The sequence below is a fragment of the Narcine bancroftii genome, chromosome 1, assembly GCF_036971445.1.
Source record: "Narcine bancroftii isolate sNarBan1 chromosome 1, sNarBan1.hap1, whole genome shotgun sequence".
NCBI classification, from domain to species: domain Eukaryota; kingdom Metazoa; phylum Chordata; class Chondrichthyes; order Torpediniformes; family Narcinidae; genus Narcine; species Narcine bancroftii.
The window spans coordinates 163,042,284-163,062,299 of record NC_091469.1 but is presented as its reverse complement, the minus strand read 5'-3'; the positions used below and the strand labels follow the sequence as shown (position 1 = coordinate 163,062,299).

Genomic DNA, 20,016 nt, shown 5'->3' with positions numbered 1-20,016 from the left:
GACAGAGGTGCACCAAAGAAAAGGTACAAGGACTGCCTAAAGAAATCTCTTGGTGCCTGCCACATTGACCACCGCCAGTGGGCTGATATCGCCTCAAACCGTGCATCTTGGCGCCTCACAGTTTGGCAGGCAGCAACCTCCTTTGAAGAAGACTGCAGAGCCCACCTCACTGACAAAAGGCAAAGGAGGAAAAACCCAACACCCAACCCCAACCAACCAATTTTCCCCTGCAACCGCTGCAACCGTGTCTGCCTGTCCCGCATCGGACTTGTCAGCCACAAACGAGCCTGCAGCTGACGTGGACTTTTTACCCCCTCCATAAATCTTCGTCCGCGAAGCCAAGCCAAAGATATATCAATGGGACATTGTGATTTCAGTGGCCACACTGGGACCATTATTGTTTGTCATCTATAGCAAAGATCCGGATGATAATTTGGTAAATTGGATCAGCAAGCTTGCAGATGACTCTAAGATTGGAAGTGTTGTGGGTAGCGAAGAAGGTTATCAAAGGTTGCAGAGGCCTCTGGAGCAACAGATGGAATTTAATGCAGATAAGTGTGAGGTGTTGCATTTTGGAATGACAATCCAAGAAAGGATGAACATGGTGAATGGTCGGGGACTGAGGAGTGTGGACTTTGGAATACAGATACAGTGGCATCATAGGTGGATAGGGATGTAAAAAGAGCTTTTGGCATATTGGCCTTCATAAATCAAAATATTGATCCAGTAGTTGTCTTCACAACAGTCTGTCTATATTTGAGTATTACATTACAGGATGTAGCCTTATTGATCAAGTTGTGATCAGGAGGTCGCCACCTTATTGATCCAGTTGTGATCAGGATGTAGCCACCTTATTGATCCAGTTGTGATCAGGATGTAGCAACCTTATTGATCCAGTTGTGATCAGGATGTAGCCACCTTATTGATCCAGTTGTGATCAGGATGTAGCCACCTTATTGATCCAGTTGTGATCAGGATGTAGCCACCTTATTAATCATGTTGTGATCAGGATGTAGCCACCTTATTGATCAGGAAGTAGCCACCTTATTGATCCAGTTGTGATAAGGATGTAGCCACTTTATTGATCCAGTTGTGATCAGGATGTAGCCACCTTATTGATCCACTTATGATCAGGAGGTAGCCACCTTATTGCTCCAGTTGTGATCAGTATGTAGCCACCTTATTGATCCAGTTGTGATCAGGAGGTAGCCACCTTATTAATCATGTTGTGATCAGGATGTAGCCACCTTATTGATCCAGTTGTGATCAGGATGTAGCCACCTTATTAATCATGTTGTGATCAGGATGTAGCAACCTTATTGATCCAGTTGTGATCAGGATGTAGCCACCTTATTAATCATGTTGTGATCAGGATGTAGCCACCTTATTGATCATGTTGTGATCAGGAAGTAGCCACCTTATTGATCCAGTTGTGATCAGGATGTAGCCACCTTATTGATCATGTTGTGATCAGGAAGTAGCCACCTTATTGATCCAGTTGTGATCAGGATGTAGCCACCTTATTGATCCAGTTGTGATCAGGATGTAGCCACCTTATTAATCATGTTGTGATCAGGATGTAGCCACCTTATTGATCATGTTGTGATCAGGAAGTAGCCACCTTATTGATCAAGTTGTGACCAGGATGTAGCCACCTTATTGCTCCAGTTGTGATCAGGATGTAGCCACCTTATTGATCAAGTTGTGCTAGCCAGCCTCCCAGATTGACAAGTAGGCAGAGAGAGACATGAGAGTGCCACAGAGGGAAATGAGAACCCTTAGCTTATTTTGCTTTCTAAACAGTGCTTCATTCTGATACTCATTGGGAATAGGCTTATCCTGGGGAGACAACATGATTAGTTTAGCTGCACAGAAAGGTTAAAGATAAAGAGCTAGGAGAAGTTTCAGGGAATATAGTTGGGGAAATGACAGGTGTCTCTTTGGTAAAGATATAATTATAGGATGGTACGTTATCTCCTTGTACGAAATTCAATGACCAGTTAGTATTAAGTTCAGCATTATTTCTACTCACTGAGTAAACATGTTTCTTTTCAATTATTTAGATTTTATATTGATGGCCTCCAATTTTTCTCCACCACATACTAAGCATCTCTATCTCCTTCAACTCTCAATATAACTTTAAGATCTTTGTTTCCTTTATTCATTTTTCTCTTTTAATGAAAAAAAACGACTACCACCCCTGCATTCCCACTCTCACAGCATGCTATCTCCTGAGGCACTGTTTTCATTCCATCAAGGTAGAGTTGGGATAGAACCATAGAACATTACAACAGAGAAACAGGCCCATTCTAGTCTATGCCAAACCATTATTCTACCCAGTCCCACCGACCTGTGCCCAGTCCGTAGCCCTCCATACCTCTCCCATCTATGTACCTGTCCAAATTCTTCTTTCATGTTAAAATTGAGCCCACATTCACCACTTCAGCTGACAGCTTGTTCCACACTCCCACCACTCTCTGTGTGAAGAAGTTCCCCCTCACATACCTCCTAAACTTATCCCCTTTCACTCTTAACCCATGTTCTATGGTTTGAATCTCACCTTTCCTTGATGGCAAAAGTCTATCTATATTTACTCTGCCTATCCCCTTCATTTTTAAATACCTCTATCAAATCCCCCCCACCCCCACCCACCCCCTTTTCTTTTACGCTCCAGTGAATAAAGTTCTAACCTGTTTAACCTTTCTTGTAACTCAATTCTATGAAGTCTGGGCAACATCCTAGTAAATCTTCTTTGCACTCTTTCAATCTTAATGATAGCTTTTCTGTAGTTAGGTGACCAAAACTGCACACAATCCTCCAAATTTGACCTTACCAATGTCCCATGCAATTTTACCACAATATCCCAACTTCTATACTCAATTATTTAAGAAGAATACTACAGTGTCCTGCCAAAACTGAACCATTCCACTCCACAAAAGCCTTTTTGTCACTGAAAAGATGACCAGCAAACGTACAGGTTTGAATAAGCCGAAGTGGTTATCATAATTTTAAAACAAAGCTTTACACTCTTACATTTAAAAAGATCAAACCCTTTGCGATCATCAATGCACAATTAGACACATTCTGTGTTGCTATAAGTTTTTAAAATTAATTTCTTCACCTGACTTTTGTCCTGGTTTGGGGGGTGGGGGAAGATGTGGGTTATCTACCATGTGCAAGAAGCAGAGCTTTCATTTTATTTGGATATCATCTTCGGCACAGACTTGTGGGCCCAAGGGCCTGTTTCTCTGCTGTTCTACCTTCTATATTAATTTTCGCATACACCACGTTGTGAATGTTCTAATTATGCTCATTTGCATACCTGCTCCAAAATGTCAAAGTCTTCAACCAATTTGTTCAGATCTGTTGCATGCATTACCTTCACCTTCTCCATTTTCTTGCTAGATTTTTTAAAAACAAAATAGAGTATTACTTAGAATTCCAAAAATCTGGCTAATTCTTGTTTCTGTTATTTTTTTGAGACATTGAAGTCAGTTCCTGAATTGAATTGAGGTAACAAAATAAATTGACGAAGGTAGAGAGGTAGATGTGGTCTATATACATTTCAGTGGGGCATTTGACAAGGTCTCCCATGAGATTCATTAAAAAATGTCAGGAGGCATGGGATCCACGGAATCTTGGCCCTGTGGATTAAAAATTGGCTTGCATGTTGAAAACAAAGTAGTACTAGTGGAAGGTCAGTATACTACCTGGAGGACAGTGACTAGTGGAGTTCAAGGGCCACTGCTCTTTGAGATTTTTAATAAATGACCTAGATTAGAGGTCTCCAAACTTGTTGGATCATGGAATTTATGATACCTCATTGACCCCCAGCATGGGGGGAATGGCGGTGGCACCGTCCAAGGGGAGGGGCGGCACTGGACAAGGCAAGGGGTAGTGGCGCCGGACCGGGGATGGGGTGTGGCGGCATTGGTTGCATACCTCATTCTCCACTGTCAGTCCTTCACTTTCTACTTATTAAGAGCCCAAAGCTCTTGTGAGGTTGGCCACCCCTGCCATAGACACTATTTTCACAAGTTAAATGGACCCTTCCTTCCTTCGCACCCCACCATTTATCGACCCCTTAGCATTTATTGACCCCCTGGATTGTCCCATCGACCACCAGGGGTTGATATTGATCACTTTGGAGATCCCTAACCTCGATGAAGAAATGGAAAGATGGGTCAATAAGTTTACGGATGCAGGTTGGAGTAGTTCTGGATGATGCTGAAAGATAGACAGGATGCAAAGTTAGGTGGAAAAGTGGCAGATGGAGTTCAAACCATTTAAGTGTGAAGTGATACATTTTGGAAGGACAAACTAGAAGGCTGAGTACAGAGTTAATGGTTGGTTACTTAGGTGTGTGGATGAACAGAGGGACCTTGGGGTCCAAATCCATGCATCTCTCAAGGTTGCTGTGCAGGATGATAGGATAGTTAGAAGGTCTATGGGATGCTGGGCTTCATTAATAGGGGGATTGAGTTCAAGAGTCAAGAGGTCATGTTGCAACTCTAGAAATCTCTGGCGAGACCATACAGATCATTACGTTCAATTCAGATCACTTCATTACAGGAAGGATATGGAAGCTATGGAGAGGGTGCAGAGGAGATTTACCAAGATGTTGCCTGAATTGGAGAACATGTCTTATGAGGCAAGGTTAGCAGAGCTGAGACTTTTCTCTTTGGAGCAAAGAATGATGAAAGGAGACTTTATAGATGACTACAAGATTAGAAGAGGAATAGATAGGGTGGACAGCCAACACCTGTTTCCCAGGGCTGGAATAACAAACACCATGGACATCTGTACAAAGTGAAGGGAGGGAAGTTTAGGAGATACATCAGGTTAAGTTTTTTTTAACCCTGCAATGTGAGGGCCAGGAATGCCTTGTTTGTGGTGGAGGCTGAAACATTAGGGGCATTTTAGAGACTCTTAAACAAGTACACCAATAAAAGAAAAATAGAGGGTTATGAGGTAAGAAAGGTTCGTACTTTTTTTTTTGGTGGGTGTAGCCGACTGCTATAAAAGCCGCTTTCAGATGGAATCTCCAAGAGAATGTGGCTCTGGAGCTGGCTGCGGGTGTCTGCAAAGGGGCGTTCAGTTGGCAGCACTGAGACAGTGTTCTGCCACCTGAAAGGTCCGCAGCAGGGAGAGGTGCCGCGGAGCAAACGCCGACTCCTGAGTTGGAGCAGGGGCAGCCATCTGACAATCCCCCTCCCAGCTGCCATCAGCCTCCTCCTTGCTGCCTGACAGCCTCCTGGCGCGGGACTATGGGGCTGGAGTGGCCAGCGCGGGTCTACAGGGTTGAGGTGGGTGGCACGGGCTTAGTGCCGGCTTCCCCAGCACCGTAGTCCCATGCCGGCCACCCCAGTCCCCTAGTCCCGTGCCGGCCGCCCCAGACCTGTAGTCCCGCGCCGGCTGCCCCAGCCCTGACATCACATGCCGGCCACCCCAGCCCCGTAGTCCCGTGCCGGGGGACTGTCAGGCAGCAGGGAGTTGGGTTGCCGGCTGATATCATTAGCCCACCCCCTGCCAGGCACCTGAAAGCTGCTAGCCTTTGCCTTGCTGCTTTCAGGTGCAACGGGGGATTTTCTGAACTGGAGAATATACCTACAGGAGGAGGGTTAGGAAAGTACTCCTCCTGGCCGGGTTCTCCACTTTCAGGTGGCCACCTGACAGCCACATTGGGGTAGAATAGGTGGCTTTACAGTCAGGTATTCTGGCCACCTGAAAGTGGCTAAAGAAACACACACACCCAGTGTGAGGTTAAGCTATGAGATTTATTGAGGCTGGAAAGATTCCTTTTGTACAGCTGGAGTTCCTGTTTGTTTGACTGGGTGTCATCAGCTGCATGAATAACAACAGTGGGCGGGAACATTCTTGCATGTGAATACTCTTCTTCCCCAGCCTGCTACTGATCTGTTAGCTGGGCAGCTTGGCCAGCGCCATTTTAGGGCTGCTAGCCTTGTACTGCTCCAGCTTTCAACTGTGCTGGTTCGCTGTGTTAAGGGTCATGTGACAGTGTGTCACGCTGCTGTCTATTACCATGCGCACTGCACGATGTGCCAGCTCGATTTCCGTGGTGGCGGGCCGCCAAATGAACCCCCCTCCCCCGGAACTGGCGCTACAGTTTCTAGTGTCGTTGGATGCAGTGCCCAATGTCTTTGGCTGTCTGCCTTTGCATGGAGGTGCTGGTCTCTCCATGGGTTGTGTCAGGTCCTTGTGTGGTGCCTTGAGCCTGTCTGAGGTGAAAACCTCTGGCTTTGCCAGTGATATCCAGTTTGAAGGTGGCCCTGTTGTTCCGGATTACTCAGAAGGGGCCTTCATAGTGTGAGAGATGGGAAAATTGATCTAAAATTATGAACATGGAAGAAACTAAAATTCATACATCAGTTAATGGCTGTAACCAGTACAAACAGGATGAACTTGGGGATTAGGATGCAGGAAACCAGAGTCAGCACGATTAACATAAGAATCTCTTTGTGACAAGAGCCACCATAAGACTAAGATAAGGAATGGTAAGGTACAATAGAATGTAGGAAGTTGAGGTAGTCTGGATCAGATAAGGGTCTCCTAGCCCTAGATAGAAGTACCAAGTCCTACATATTTCTTTCTTCTTTGGCTTGGCTTCGCGGACGAAGATTTAAGGAGGGGGTAAAAGTCCATGTCAGCTGCAGGCTCGTTTGTGGCTGACAAGTCCGATGCGGGACAGGCAGACACGGTTGCAGCGGCTGCAGGGGAAAATTGGTGGGTTGGGGTTGGGTGTTGGGTTTTTCCTCCTTTGCCTTTTGTCAGTGAGGTGGGCTCTGCGGTCTTCTTCAAAGGAGGTTGCTGCCCGCCAAACTGTGAGGCGCCAAGATGCACGGTTTGAGGCGATATCAGCCCACTGGCGGTGGTCAATGTGGCAGGCACCAAGAGATTTCTTTAGGCAGTCCTTGTACCTTTTCTTTGGTGCACCTCTGTCACGGTGGCCAGTGGAGAGCTCGCCATATAACACGATCTTGGGAAGGCGATGGTCCTCCATTCTGGAGACGTGACCCATCCAGCGCAGCTGGATCTTCAGCAGCGTGGACTCGATGCTGTCGACCTCTGCCATCTCGAGTACTTCGACATTAGGGATGAAAGCGCTCCAATGGATGTTGAGGATGGAGCGGAGACAACGCTGGTGGAAGCGTTCTAGGAGCCGTAGGTGATGCCGGTAGAGGACCCATGATTCGGAGCCGAACAGGAGTGTGGGTATGACAACGGCTCTGTATACGCTTATCTTTGTGAGGTTTTTCAGTTGGTTGTTTTTCCAGACTCTTTTGTGTAGTCTTCCAAAGGCGCTATTTGCCTTGGCGAGTCTGTTGTCTATCTCATTGTCGATCCTTGCATCTGATGAAATGGTGCAGCCGAGATAGGTAAACTGGTTGACCGTTTTGAGTTTTGTGTGCACGATGGAGATGTGGGGGGGCTGGTAGTCATGGTGGGGAGCTGGCTGATGGAGGACCTCAGTTTTCTTCAGGCTGACTTCCAGGCCAAACATTTTGGCAGTTTCCGCAAAGCAGGACGTCAAGCGCTGAAGAGCTGGCTCTGAATGGGCAACTAAAGCGGCATCGTCTGCAAAGAGTAGTTCACGGACAAGTTTCTCTTGTGTCTTGGTGTGAGCTTGCAGGCGCCTCAGATTGAAGAGACTGTCATCCGTGCGGTACCGGATGTAAACAGCGTCTTCATTGTTGGGGTCTTTCATATTTATATACATATTTATATATATTATATATATATATATATTAAATTAGCCAACCCTAGATAGGATGAGTCAACTCTGCATACCAAGAGATTGTAGCCCCGAGAATCAGGAAGGTGTGAATAAGGACAATGACATTATGGGACACCCACAGGATCCCCCCTGGTCCTCCAAGTGTACTGAAACTGCACGTAGGCAGGAAGGATTGCCTATGCCAAACCCATCCAGGGGGCAGAAGAATGTAAGGGGGAGGGTATTCTGATACTGAAATTGACTGTATAAAAGTTGGGTGAGCCCCAGTGTATGTGTGTATTCCCAAGGGAAGGGGAAGCACCCAACTTTGCATTGTTGTTGTAATAAATGTTCTTTGTTCTCAATTTTTGTCTCGAGCTATTTCTTTAAAGGTAAATTCTGTTTCTAACAATAGTGCTTCAGTAGCGGTGGACGGTGTTGCCCTCTGCGCACAAACACATACACACTGTCTTGGAGTGCTTTAGGGATGTTGAACTTGGCTTGCCCATGTCTGGAGAGTGGGATTGGAGCCAGGTTACCAACCTTTCCCCACAGCCTGACTAGGAAGGTGGTTGCATCCTCCTGTTGACCTCTGACCAGTGGGATGAAATCCCCTGGGTCCATGAGTGGAGTTCCATAGAAGACCTTGGCGGAGGATGTATGGAGGTCTTCCTTCAGGTCTGTACAAATCCCCAGCAGTGCCCATGGCAGTTCGTCCACCAAGTTGGGGCCCTTGAGTCTGGTCATAAGGTTGGCCTTGAGGTGCCTGTGGAAGTGCTCAACCAACCCGTTAGACTGCGGGTGGTATGCTGTTGTGTGGTGTGGCAGAGTCCCCCACAGGTTGGCAATGTCCGTCCACAGGTTGGAGGTAAATTGTGTGCCTCTGTCGGTGGTTATGTGGCATGGTAGCCCAAACCTTAATACCCAGGACGAGACAAGTGCCTTGTCACAGGACCTGGTGGATGTGTCAGCCAGGGGGATTGCTTCTGGCCACTGGGTGAAATGGCTGACTACCATGAACAGGTAGTGGAAAACCTGTGAGACTGGTAAGGGTCCCACTATGTTTAAGTGAATATGGTCAAACCTCCGTTCCATTGGCTCGAAAGGCTGTGGGGGGACCTTGGTGTGCCGCTGCACCTTGGCTGCTTGGCATTGCATGCACGTCTTTGCCCAACCCATGCCACGTGTACTTGCTGGCCACCAACTGGACCATGGTCCTGATTGATGGATGTGCCAGCCCGTGGATGGATTCGAAAACTCGTTGCCTCCATGCCGTTGGGACAATAGGTCGAACCTCCCCAGTGGCCACGTTGCACAAAAGGGTAGTGTTACCTATGCCTACTGGGATGTCCTGAAGCTGCAGCCCTGTGAAGACGGCCCTGTACTGAAGTATCTCGTCGTCCTGCTGCTGTGACTCCGCCAGTGCCATGAAATCCATTAGCCAGAGAGTGGATGCTTTGTCTCGACAAGGCGTCCGCGCCATGTTGTCTTTTTCCGAGATGTGCCTTACGTCGGTGGTGTACTCCAAGACATAAGACAAATGTCTCTTCTAGTGGGCTGACCGGGGGTCGGAGATCTTGGCCAGGGCAAACGTCAGTGGCTTGAGATTCGTGAAAGCCTTCCCTCTAGGAAGTACCGGAAGTGGGAGAAGGCTAACTTCAGCGCCAGCAGCTCTCTGTCGAAAGCACGAGACTTTAGCTCAGGGGACCGTAGAAGTTTGCTGAAGAAAGCTAGCAGATGCCAACTTCCACTCCAGAACTCCACCAATCACTGTTCCTGAGGCATCGATCATGAGAGTTGTGGGGGCATCTGACCTGGGGTGGGCCAGGAGTGCAGGATTAGCCAGGGCTTCCTTTGCTTCCACGAATGCTCATGCGGAGGCCTGCCTTGATCTGGTTGCAAGACTTTGTGATGAGCCCCATGGTAGCCGAGCACCTCTGTTTCTGGTTCCACAGAATATCTGCCTGTGCTGTGACTTTCCAAGGGTCGCTGAAATCTGTGTCAGCCAGGGGCAGTTGGATGTCCTCAGCCAGCTGCTCCAACATGATGCAGGGCTTATGGTCTCCAAGGAGGGCCAGCAATTTATTCACGAGCACTGACAGGCATCTGCCCCCCAGCCCATCCAGGTGGAGCAGCCGTGCCCCTCTCACCGCGAGAGCCCAAAGGTTTCTGTTATTAACTCTTTGAAGGCAGTGTAAGTGCATTCCGATGGTGGCCTGTGAATGAAGTTGGCCATTCTGTCTGCAGTGTCTGGATCCATGGCGCTGACCACGTGGTAGTATGTGGTTTCAGATGTGATGCCCCAAATCTAGAACTGAGCCTCAGCCTGGTTGAACCACATGCTGGGTCCAAATGTCCAGAAGGTTGGGAGCTTGACTGTGCTGATTGCTGCTTTTCTATCCAACGCTGGGTTTAGATGGCGTCTAAACTGTTAGGGTCACCAATTGCAATCGACTGCTACAAAGAAACACACACACAATCACAGTGTGGGAGGTTAAGTTCTAAGATTTATTGAGGCTGGAAAAGCTCTTTTTATACAGTTGAAGTTCCTGCCATTTGTTTGATTGGCTGACGTCAGCCGCATGAATAACAATAGTGGGCGGGAACATTCTTGAACGAAAATACCCTTCTTCCCCAGCCTGCTATTGATCTGTTTGCTGGGCAGCTTGGCCAGCGCCATTTTAAGGCTTGTGGTCGTCTTGTACTGCTCCAGCTTTCAGCCGCTCCAGTTCGCTGTGTTAAGGGATGTGTTAACAGTGTGTTATGCTGCTGTTTACTACCGTGTGCGCCGCCCGATGTGCTGGCTTGATCTCCACGGTGCTGAGCCGCCACATGGGAATATATACGTCAGCACAGCACTGAAGGCCAAGGGGCCTGTAGTGTGCGATGAAGTTCTTTGAATAAATACTACATTTTGAAATAATATGAGCTCCTGGGTCACCCAGGTTCCTGTCTCAGAGTATGAAAAGGAATGGGCAGTACAGGGTGGCCATTCTCCTCTGTTTTACCACAGTGGTCAGGTCTCTGGCACAGGGTCTGGCCCTGTGGCTCAGAAGGGAAGTGGGGAGAAGGGGCGAGCCATAGTGATTGTGGATTCAACGGGTAGAGGAACAAAGGCATCAAGGGATATGAGGAGAGAATAAGAATATTGTACGTTCAAGGTCCCTGATCTCATGTAACCATATAACCACTTACAGCACAGAACAGACCAGTTCGGCCCTACTAGTCCATGCCATAGCAAATCCCCACCCTCCTAGTCCCACTGACCAGCACCCGGTCCATACCCCTCTAGTCCCCTCCTATCCATGTAACGATCCAGTCTTTCCTTAAATGTAACCAATGATCCCGCCTCGACCACGTCTGCCGGAAGTTCATTCCACATCCCCACCACCCTCTGCGTAAAGAAATTTCCCCTCATGTTCCCCTTATAATTTTCTCCCTTCAATCTTAAACCATGTCCTCTAGCTTGAATCTCCCCCTTTCTTAATTGAAAAAGCCTATCCACATTTACTCTCTCTGTCCCTTTTAAAATCTTAAACACCTCGATCAAGTCCCCTCTCAATCTTCTATGTTCCAGAGAAAAAAGCCCCAGTCTGCACAACCTTTCCCTGCAACTTAAACCTTGAAATCCTGTCAACATTCTCGTGAACCTTCTCTGCACTCTCTCTACTTTGTTATATCTTTCCTATAATTTGGTGACCAAAACTGTACACATTATTCCAAATTTGGCCTCACCAATGCCTTGTACAATTTCATCATAACCTCCCTACTCTTGAATTCAATACTCCGATTTATGAAGGCCAACATTCCAAATGCCTTCTTCACCACACCATCTACCTGAGTATCAGCCTTGAGGGTACTATTTACCACAACTCCTAAATCCCTTTGTTGCTCTGCACTCCTCAATTGTCTACCATTCAATATATATGACCTATTTAAATTTGCCTTTCCAAAATGTAGCACCTCACACCTATCTGTATTAAATTCCATCAGCCATTTCTCAGCCCACACCTCCAGCCTTCCTAAATCACCTTTTAATCTACGGTAATCTTCCTCACTGTCCACAACCCACCAATCTTTGTGTCATCCGCAAACTTGCTTATCCAATTCTCCACCCCTACATCCAGATCGTTAATATATATAACAAATAATAGTGGACCCAGGACCGATCCCTGAGGAACTCCACTAGTCACCGGCCTCCAATTGGACAAACAATTTCCTACCACTACTCTCTGACACCTTCCATCCAACCACTGCTGAATCCATTTCACTACCTCCTCATTTATACCTAATTCCTCCACCTTTTTTCCTAACCTCCTGTGGGGAACTTTGTCAAAAGCTTTACTAAAGTTTAAATAGACAACATCCACAGCTTTCCCTTCATCAACCTTTTTTGTAACCCCCTCGAAGAACTCAATCAGGTTTGTCAAGCATGATCTACCCCTGACAAAACCATGCTGATTACTCCCTATCAATCCTGGTACATCCAAAAATTTATAAATAGCATCCCTCAGAACACTTTCCATCAACTTGCCCACCACAGACATCAGACTCACGGGCCTATAATTCCCAGGTTTGCATTTGGACCCTTTCTTAAACAGAGGAACCACATGCGCCACCCTCCAATCCTTTGGTACCACCCCTGTGGCCAGTGACATCCTAAATATCTCTGTTAATGGCCCCACTAACTGTCCACTAGCCTCCCTGAGTGTCCTAGGGAATATTTTGTCCGGTCCGGGAGATTTATCCACCTTTATCTTTTTTAACACAGCCATCACTACGTCCTCGGTTATCCTTATATGATTCAAGACCTCCCCACTATTTTTCTTTTCTTCAACTGTTTCAACATTTTTTTCCCTAGTGAATACCGAGGCAAAGAAATCATTCAAACTTTCCCCCAATTCCTCAGACTTCTCACTCAGCCTACCCTCGCATTCTACAAGAGGTCCAATTTTATCCCTCACTAATCTTTTACTTTTATCAGAGAAGGCTACTCCGATATAAAACCTACGACCCAAGGACCTCGCTGCCACGTCCCAGCTTGCTTGGCCACGGCACACAAACCATGGGTGTAAAGGGTGGGGCCAGTACTGCGCGCACTGCACTCCACCTAAAAGCTCCTTTGCGCAGGCCCGAGGACAGGTCCACGTCCTCCCCCTCCACGTCCTCCCCCTCCACGTCCTCCCCCTCCACGTCCTCCCCCTCCACGTCCTCCCCCTCCACGTCCTCCCCCTCCACGTCCTCCCCCTCCACGTCCTCCCCCTCCACGTCCTCCCCCTCCACGTCCTCCCCCTCCACGTCCTCCCCCTCCACGTCCTCCCCCTCCACGTCCTCCCCCTCCACGTCCTCCCCCTCCACGTCCTCCCCCTCCACGTCCTCCCCCTCCACGTCCTCCCCCTCCACGTCCTCCCCCTCCACGTCCTCCCCCTCCACGTCCTCCCCCTCCACGTCCTCCCCCTCCACGTCCTCCCCCTCCACGTCCTCCCCCTCCACGTCCTCCCCCTCCACGTCCTCCCCCTCCACGTCCTCCCCCTCCACGTCCTCCCCCTCCACGTCCTCCCCCTCCACGTCCTCCCCCTCCACGTCCTCCCCCTCCACGTCCTCCCCCTCCACGTCCTCCCCCTCCACGTCCTCCCCCTCCACGTCCTCCCCCTCCACGTCCTCCCCCTCCACGTCCTCCCCCTCCACGTCCTCCCCCTCCACGTCCTCCCCCTCCACGTCCTCCCCCTCCACGTCCTCCCCCTCCACGTCCTCCCCCTCCACGTCCTCCCCCTCCACGTCCTCCCCCTCCACGTCCTCCCCCTCCACGTCCTCCCCCTCCACGTCCTCCCCCTCCACGTCCTCCCCCTCCACGTCCTCCCCCTCCACGTCCTCCCCCTCCACGTCCTCCCCCTCCACGTCCTCCCCCTCCACGTCCTCCCCCTCCACGTCCTCCCCCTCCACGTCCTCCCCCTCCACGTCCTCCCCCTCCACGTCCTCCCCCTCCACGTCCTCCCCCTCCACGTCCTCCCCCTCCACGTCCTCCCCCTCCACGTCCTCCCCCTCCACGTCCTCCCCCTCCACGTCCTCCCCCTCCACGTCCTCCCCCTCCACGTCCTCCCCCTCCACGTCCTCCCCCTCCACGTCCTCCCCCTCCACGTCCTCCCCCTCCACGTCCTCCCCCTCCACGTCCTCCCCCTCCACGTCCTCCCCCTCCACGTCCTCCCCCTCCACGTCCTCCCCCTCCACGTCCTCCCCCTCCACGTCCTCCCCCTCCACGTCCTCCCCCTCCACGTCCTCCCCCTCCACGTCCTCCCCCTCCACGTCCTCCCCCTCCACGTCCTCCCCCTCCACGTCCTCCCCCTCCACGTCCTCCCCCTCCACGTCCTCCCCCTCCACGTCCTCCCCCTCCACGTCCTCCCCCTCAAAAGATGCTCACAAACTCAAGCTAGCATGCTGGAACATCAGAACCATGCTAGACAAGGCTGACAGCCACCGACCTGAACGTCGGTCTGCCCTCATTGCACATGAACTCCTCAGACTTGACATCGACATAGCCGCTCTCAGTGAAGTCCGCCTGGCAGATGTAGGCAGCCTCCAAGAACGCGGCGCGGGCTACACACTCTACTGGTCTGGCAAGCTTTCGGATGAACGACGCCAATCTGGTGTAGGCTTCATGGTCAAGAGCTTCATTGCCTCCAAACTCGAAAACCTTCCGACAGGCCTCTCGGACCGAATCATGTCCATGCAACTCCCACTTCAAAACAAGCGTCACATCACCCTCATCAGTGTCTATGCTCCAACCCTCCAGGCGGAACCAGCAGAAAAGAACAAGTTCTACACAGACCTGCGCAACCTCATCCAACGTACCCCTACAGCCGACAAGGTTGTCATCCTGGGCGACTTCAACGCTCGTGTCGGCAAAGACTCAGAAACCTGGCCAGGAATCCTGGGCAAGCATGGCGTCGGCAAGTGCAACGACAATGGGCGCCTCCTGTTGGAGCTCTGCGCAGAACAGCGACTTGTCATTACAAACACCCTTTTTCAGCAGAGGGACAGCCTTAAGACCACCTGGATGCATCCCCGATCCAAACACTGGCACCTCCTGGACTACATCCTGGTGCGAGAAAGTGACAAACAAGATGTGCTCCACACCAGGGTCATGCCTAGCGCGGAATGCCACACTGACCACCGGCTGGTTCGCTGCAAGCTCAACCTTCACTTCAAGCCAAAGCCCAGGAACAATAAAGCCCCCAGAAAGAGGTTCAATGTTGGAAACCTGCAGTCAGACGAAGCGAGAGGAAACTTCCAGGCAAACCTCAAAGCAAAGCTTGACGTTGCAACCCGCCTCACGGACCCGTCCCCTGAAACCCTCTGGGATCAGTTGAAGACTACCATACTGCAATCCACTGAAGAGGTACTGGGCTTCTCCTCCAGGAAAAACAAGGACTGGTTTGACGAAAACAGCCAGGAAATCCAGGAGCTGCTGGCAAAGAAGCGAGCTGCCCACCAGGCTCACCTTACAAAGCCGTCCTGTCCAGAGAAGAAACAAGCCTTCCATCGCGCATGCAGCCATCTTCAGCGCAAACTCCGGGAGATCCAAAATGAGTGGTGGACTAGCCTCGCCAAACGAACCCAGCTCAGCGCGGACATTGGCGACTTCAGGGGTTTCTACGAGGCTCTAAAGGCTGTGTACGGCCCCTCACCCCAAGTCCAAAGCCCGCTGCGCAGCTCAGACGGCAAAGTCCTCCTCAGCGACAAGATCTCCATCCTCAACCGATGGTCAGAACACTTCCAATCTCTTTTCAGTGCCAACCGCTCAGTCCAAGATTCCGCCCTGCTCCAGCTCCCTCAACAGCCCCTAAGGCTAGAGCTGGATGAGGTTCCCACCCTGGATGAGACATACAAAGCAATCGAACAACTGAAAAGTGGCAAAGCAGCAGGTATGGATGGAATCCCCCCAGAAGTCTGGAAGGCTGGCGGCAAAACTCTGCATGCCAAACTGCATGAGTTTTTCAAGCTTTGTTGGGACCAAGGTAATCTGCCTCAGGATCTTCGTGATGCCACCATCATCACCCTGTACAAAAACAAAGGCAAGAAATCAGACTGCTCAAACTACAGGGGAATCACATTGCTCTCCATTGCAGGCAAAATCTTCGCTAGGATTCTACTAAATAGAATAATACCTAGTGTCGCTGAGAATATTCTCCCAGAATCACAGTGCGGCTTTCGCGCAAACAGAGGAACCACTGACATGGTCCTTGCCCTCAGACAGCTCCAAGAAAAGTGCAGAGAACAAAACAAAGGACTCTACATCACCTTTGTTGACCTCACCAAAGCCTTCGACACCGTGAGCAGGAAAGGGCTTTGGCAAATACTAGAGCGCATCGGATGTCCCCCAAAGTTCCTCAACATGATTATCCAACTGCACGAAAACCAACAAGGTCGGGTCAGATACAGCAATGAGCTCTCTGAACCCTTCTCCATTAACAATGGCGTGAAGCAAGGCTGTGTTCTCGCACCAACCCTCTTATCAATCTTCTTCAGCATGATGCTGAACCAAGCCATGAAAGACCCCAACAATGAAGACGCTGTTTACATCCGGTACCGCACGGATGGCAGTCTCTTCAATCTGAGGCGCCTGCAAGCTCACACCAAGACACAAGAGAAACTTGTCCGTGAACTACTCTTTGCAGATGATGCCGCTTTAGTTGCCCATTCAGAGCCAGCTCTTCAGCACTTGACGTCCTGCTTTGCGGAAACTGCCAAAATGTTTGGCCTGGAAGTCAGCCTGAAGAAAACTGAGGTCCTCCATCAGCCAGCTCCCCACCATGACTACCAGCCCCCCCACATCTCCATCGGGCACACAAAACTCAAAACGGTCAACCAGTTTACCTATCTCGGCTGCACCATTTCATCAGATGCAAGGATCGACAATGAGATAGACAACAGACTCGCCAAGGCAAATAGCGCCTTTGGAAGACTACACAAAAGAGTCTGGAAAAACAACCAACTGAAAAACCTCACAAAGATAAGCGTATACAGAGCCGTTGTCATACCCACACTCCTGTTCGGCTCCGAATCATGGGTCCTCTACCGGCACCACCTACGGCTCCTAGAACGCTTCCACCAGCGTTGTCTCCGCTCCATCCTCAACATCCATTGGAGCGCTTACACCCCTAACGTCGAAGTACTCGAGATGGCAGAGGTCGACAGCATCGAGTCCACGCTGCTGAAGATCCAGCTGCGCTGGATGGGTCACGTCTCCAGAATGGAGGTCCATCGCCTTCCCAAGATCGTGTTATATGGCGAGCTCTCCACTGGCCACCGTGACAGAGGTGCACCAAAGAAAAGGTACAAGGACTGCCTAAAGAAATCTCTTGGTGCCTGCCACATTAACCACAGCCAGTGGGCTGATAACGCCTCAAACCGTGCATCTTGGCGCCTCACAGTTTGGCGGGCAGCAACCTCCTTTGAAGAAGACCGCAGAGCCCACCTCACTGACAAAAGGCAAAGGAGGAAAAACCCAACACCCAACCCCAACCAACCAATTTTCCCTTGCAACCGCTGCAATCGTGTCTGCCTGTCCCGCATCGGACTTGTCAGCCACAAACGAGCCTGCAGCTGACGTGGACTTTTTACCCCCTCCATAAATCTTCGTCCGCGAAGCCAAGCCAAAGAAGGAAGACTTATAGAAACCCTTTGGATTTATTTTTACTCTGTCTGCCAAAGCCTCTTCGTGCCTTTTTTTGGCCTTTCTAATTTCTTTCTTAAGATTCCTTCTACACTTCTTGTAGTCCTCCTTCAACTTCTCAGCTCCCTGCTCTTTATACCTCTTGTACACCTCCCTTTTTCTCCTAACCAAATTTCCAATATTCCTCGAAAACCAAGCCTCCCTATGACTTCCAGCCTTTCCTTTGATCCACACTGGGACATAACTACTCTGTACCCTCAAAATTTCTTTTTTGAATATCCTCCATTTTTCATTTACACCCTCACCTGAAAATATCCTGTCCCACTCAATACTCCCCAAATCCCTTCTCATTCCTACGAAATTTGCTCTTCTCCAATCCAGAACCTCAACTTTAGGCCCCTCCTTGCTCTTCCCTAAAACTACCCGAAAACTAACAAGAATTATGGCCACTAGACCCAATTGGTTCTCCAACATTAATGTCCGATACCTGACCTAGTTCGTTCCCTGACAGGAGATCCAGTATTCCACCGTCCCGAGTCGGTTCTTCTACTAACTCCATCCCATTCTAGTTTTTATTCTGACCTGCCAGTTCATAGCCCTTCATTCCCCACCCATCATGTACCTGTCCATTTCTGAACTGTTAAAATGAATCCCCTATTAAGCATCTAACCCCCCCTCGCCCCCCGTGTCCCCCCTCGCCCCCCGTGTCCCCCCTCGCCCCCCGTGTCTCCCCCTCGCCCCCGTGTCCCCCCCTCGCCCCCCGTGTCCCCCCTCGCCCCCGCGTGTCCCCCCTCGCCCCCCGCGTCCCCCCTCGCCCCCCGCGTCCCCCCCCGCCCCCCCCGTGTCCCCCCCCGTGTCCCCCCCCGCCCCCCCCGTGTCCCCCCCCGCCCCCCCCGTGTCCCCCCCCGCCCCCCCCGTGTCCCCCCCCGCCCCCCGTGTCCCCCCCCGCCCCCCGTGTCCCCCCCGCCCCCCGTGTCCCCCCTTGCCCCCCCCCGCCCCCCGTGTCCCCCCTTGCCCCCCCGCCCCCCGTGTCCCCCCTCGGCCTCCGTGTCCCCCCTCGCCCCCCGTGTCCCCCCCTCGGCCTCCGTGTCCCCCCTCGCCCCCCGTGTCCCCCCGTGTCCCCCCTCGCCCCCCGTGTCCCCCCTCGCCCCCCGTGTTCCCGTGACGCCCCTCACTCCCCACGTCTCACCTTTCAGCTGTTCCCGCCGTTTTCCCTCACGTGACCTCCTTGTTCCCTCACGTGCGCGCCACGCCGCTCTTTTCCACCACAGATGTCGGTTGCGCCGCTCTGCCGCCCACGGCCCAATGGGGAAAGGAAGCTCGAGATGGCGCGCGCCAAACCGCAACCTCGCCTTTGATTGGTCCCTGCCCCGTCCCTCCACGCGCGCCTCCCGCGCACCCACCTCACTCCGACCAACGGTCTTCACGAGCAGCATGGAGCCGCCCGAAGCATTCCCGCCACCTGCTGAACCCAGGCCCGCCAATCACCGGCCAAGTCCCAGCCTCTCCCCCGTTCTGCCCTACCTTGACCTGCACCGATCAAGCCCCGCCCACTATCAATCCTTGCCAATCACCATCTCAGACCCCCTGCCAATCAGCGACCCAGGCTCGTCCTCAACACAAACCTTCCAATCACGGCCATATAATCCAGCCAAACACCAACCCGCTGACCCAGCCCCGCCCCCTCCCAATCACAGATCAAATCACGCCCGGCTACCCAGCTCTGCCAATCACCCACGTAGCCCCGCCCTCGACCCAGCCCGGCCAATCAGATACCTAGCCACGCCCTCTAATTGTCCCTGATGCCAATCATAATCGTGTCCCCGCCCCCTGCTGCAGTCTGGCCAATCAGCAGCATGAGTGAGCTGGGAGAGCAGATGCTGGGCTTTGCAGCCGCACACCTCGGAGGATAGTCCTGAAGCCGGAGGGAATGATGGCAGGTAGGAGCAATGTTCCAATGCAAAGGAATGTGATCCGAGTCTGAAATTAGGCCATGTGTTTCCCTTTGCTATGAGTTTATTATCAAGTCCATTTTGGAGGGAAAATCTCTCAAGGTCGAGCAGCTTCCATGGGAGAGAAAGAATCGTCAAATGTTGGAGCCAAACCCCCTTTATTGGGATTCCATGTCCAGCCCTGCCCATCCCCGCCCATCCCTGTCCATCACTAATCCAGTCCCGCCCATCCCTGTCCATCACTAATCCAGTCCCGCCCATCCCTGTCCATCACTAATCCAGCCCCGCCCATCCCCATCCATCACTAATCCAGCCCCGCCCATCCCTGCCATGAATAATCCAGTCCCGCCCATCCCTGTCCATCACTAATCCAGCCTCGCCCATCCCTGTCCATCACTAATCCAGCCCCGCCCATCCCCATCCATCACTAATCCAGTCCCGCCCATCCCTGTCCATCACTAATCCAGTCCCACCCATCCCTGTCCATCACTAATCCAGTCCCGCCCATCCCTGTCCATCACTAATCCAGTCCCGCACATCCCTGTCCATCACTAATCCAGTCCCGCCCATCCCTGTCCATCACTAATCCAGTTCCGCCCATCCCTGTCCATCACTAATCCAGCTCTGCCCATCCCTGTCCATCACTAATCCAGCCC

The 20,016-nt window shown here is 51.3% G+C and overlaps 1 protein-coding gene across 1 annotated transcript in view; it reads right to left on the bottom strand.

The window, feature by feature from the left end:
- LOC138735774 (coiled-coil domain-containing protein 152) overlaps window positions 1-19,126 on the bottom strand; it is a 242,561-nt gene extending 223,435 nt beyond the window's left edge. Inside the window, exons 1-2 of the mRNA XM_069884164.1 lie at window positions 19,034-19,126; window positions 3,323-3,401 (exon numbers count right to left, since the gene is read on the bottom strand). Coding sequence (XP_069740265.1) covers window positions 3,323-3,401; window positions 19,034-19,050 — 96 coding nt within the window. The 5' untranslated portion in view covers window positions 19,051-19,126. The remainder of the gene's footprint in view (window positions 1-3,322; window positions 3,402-19,033) is intronic.
- Window positions 19,127-20,016: the final 890 nt, after the last annotated feature.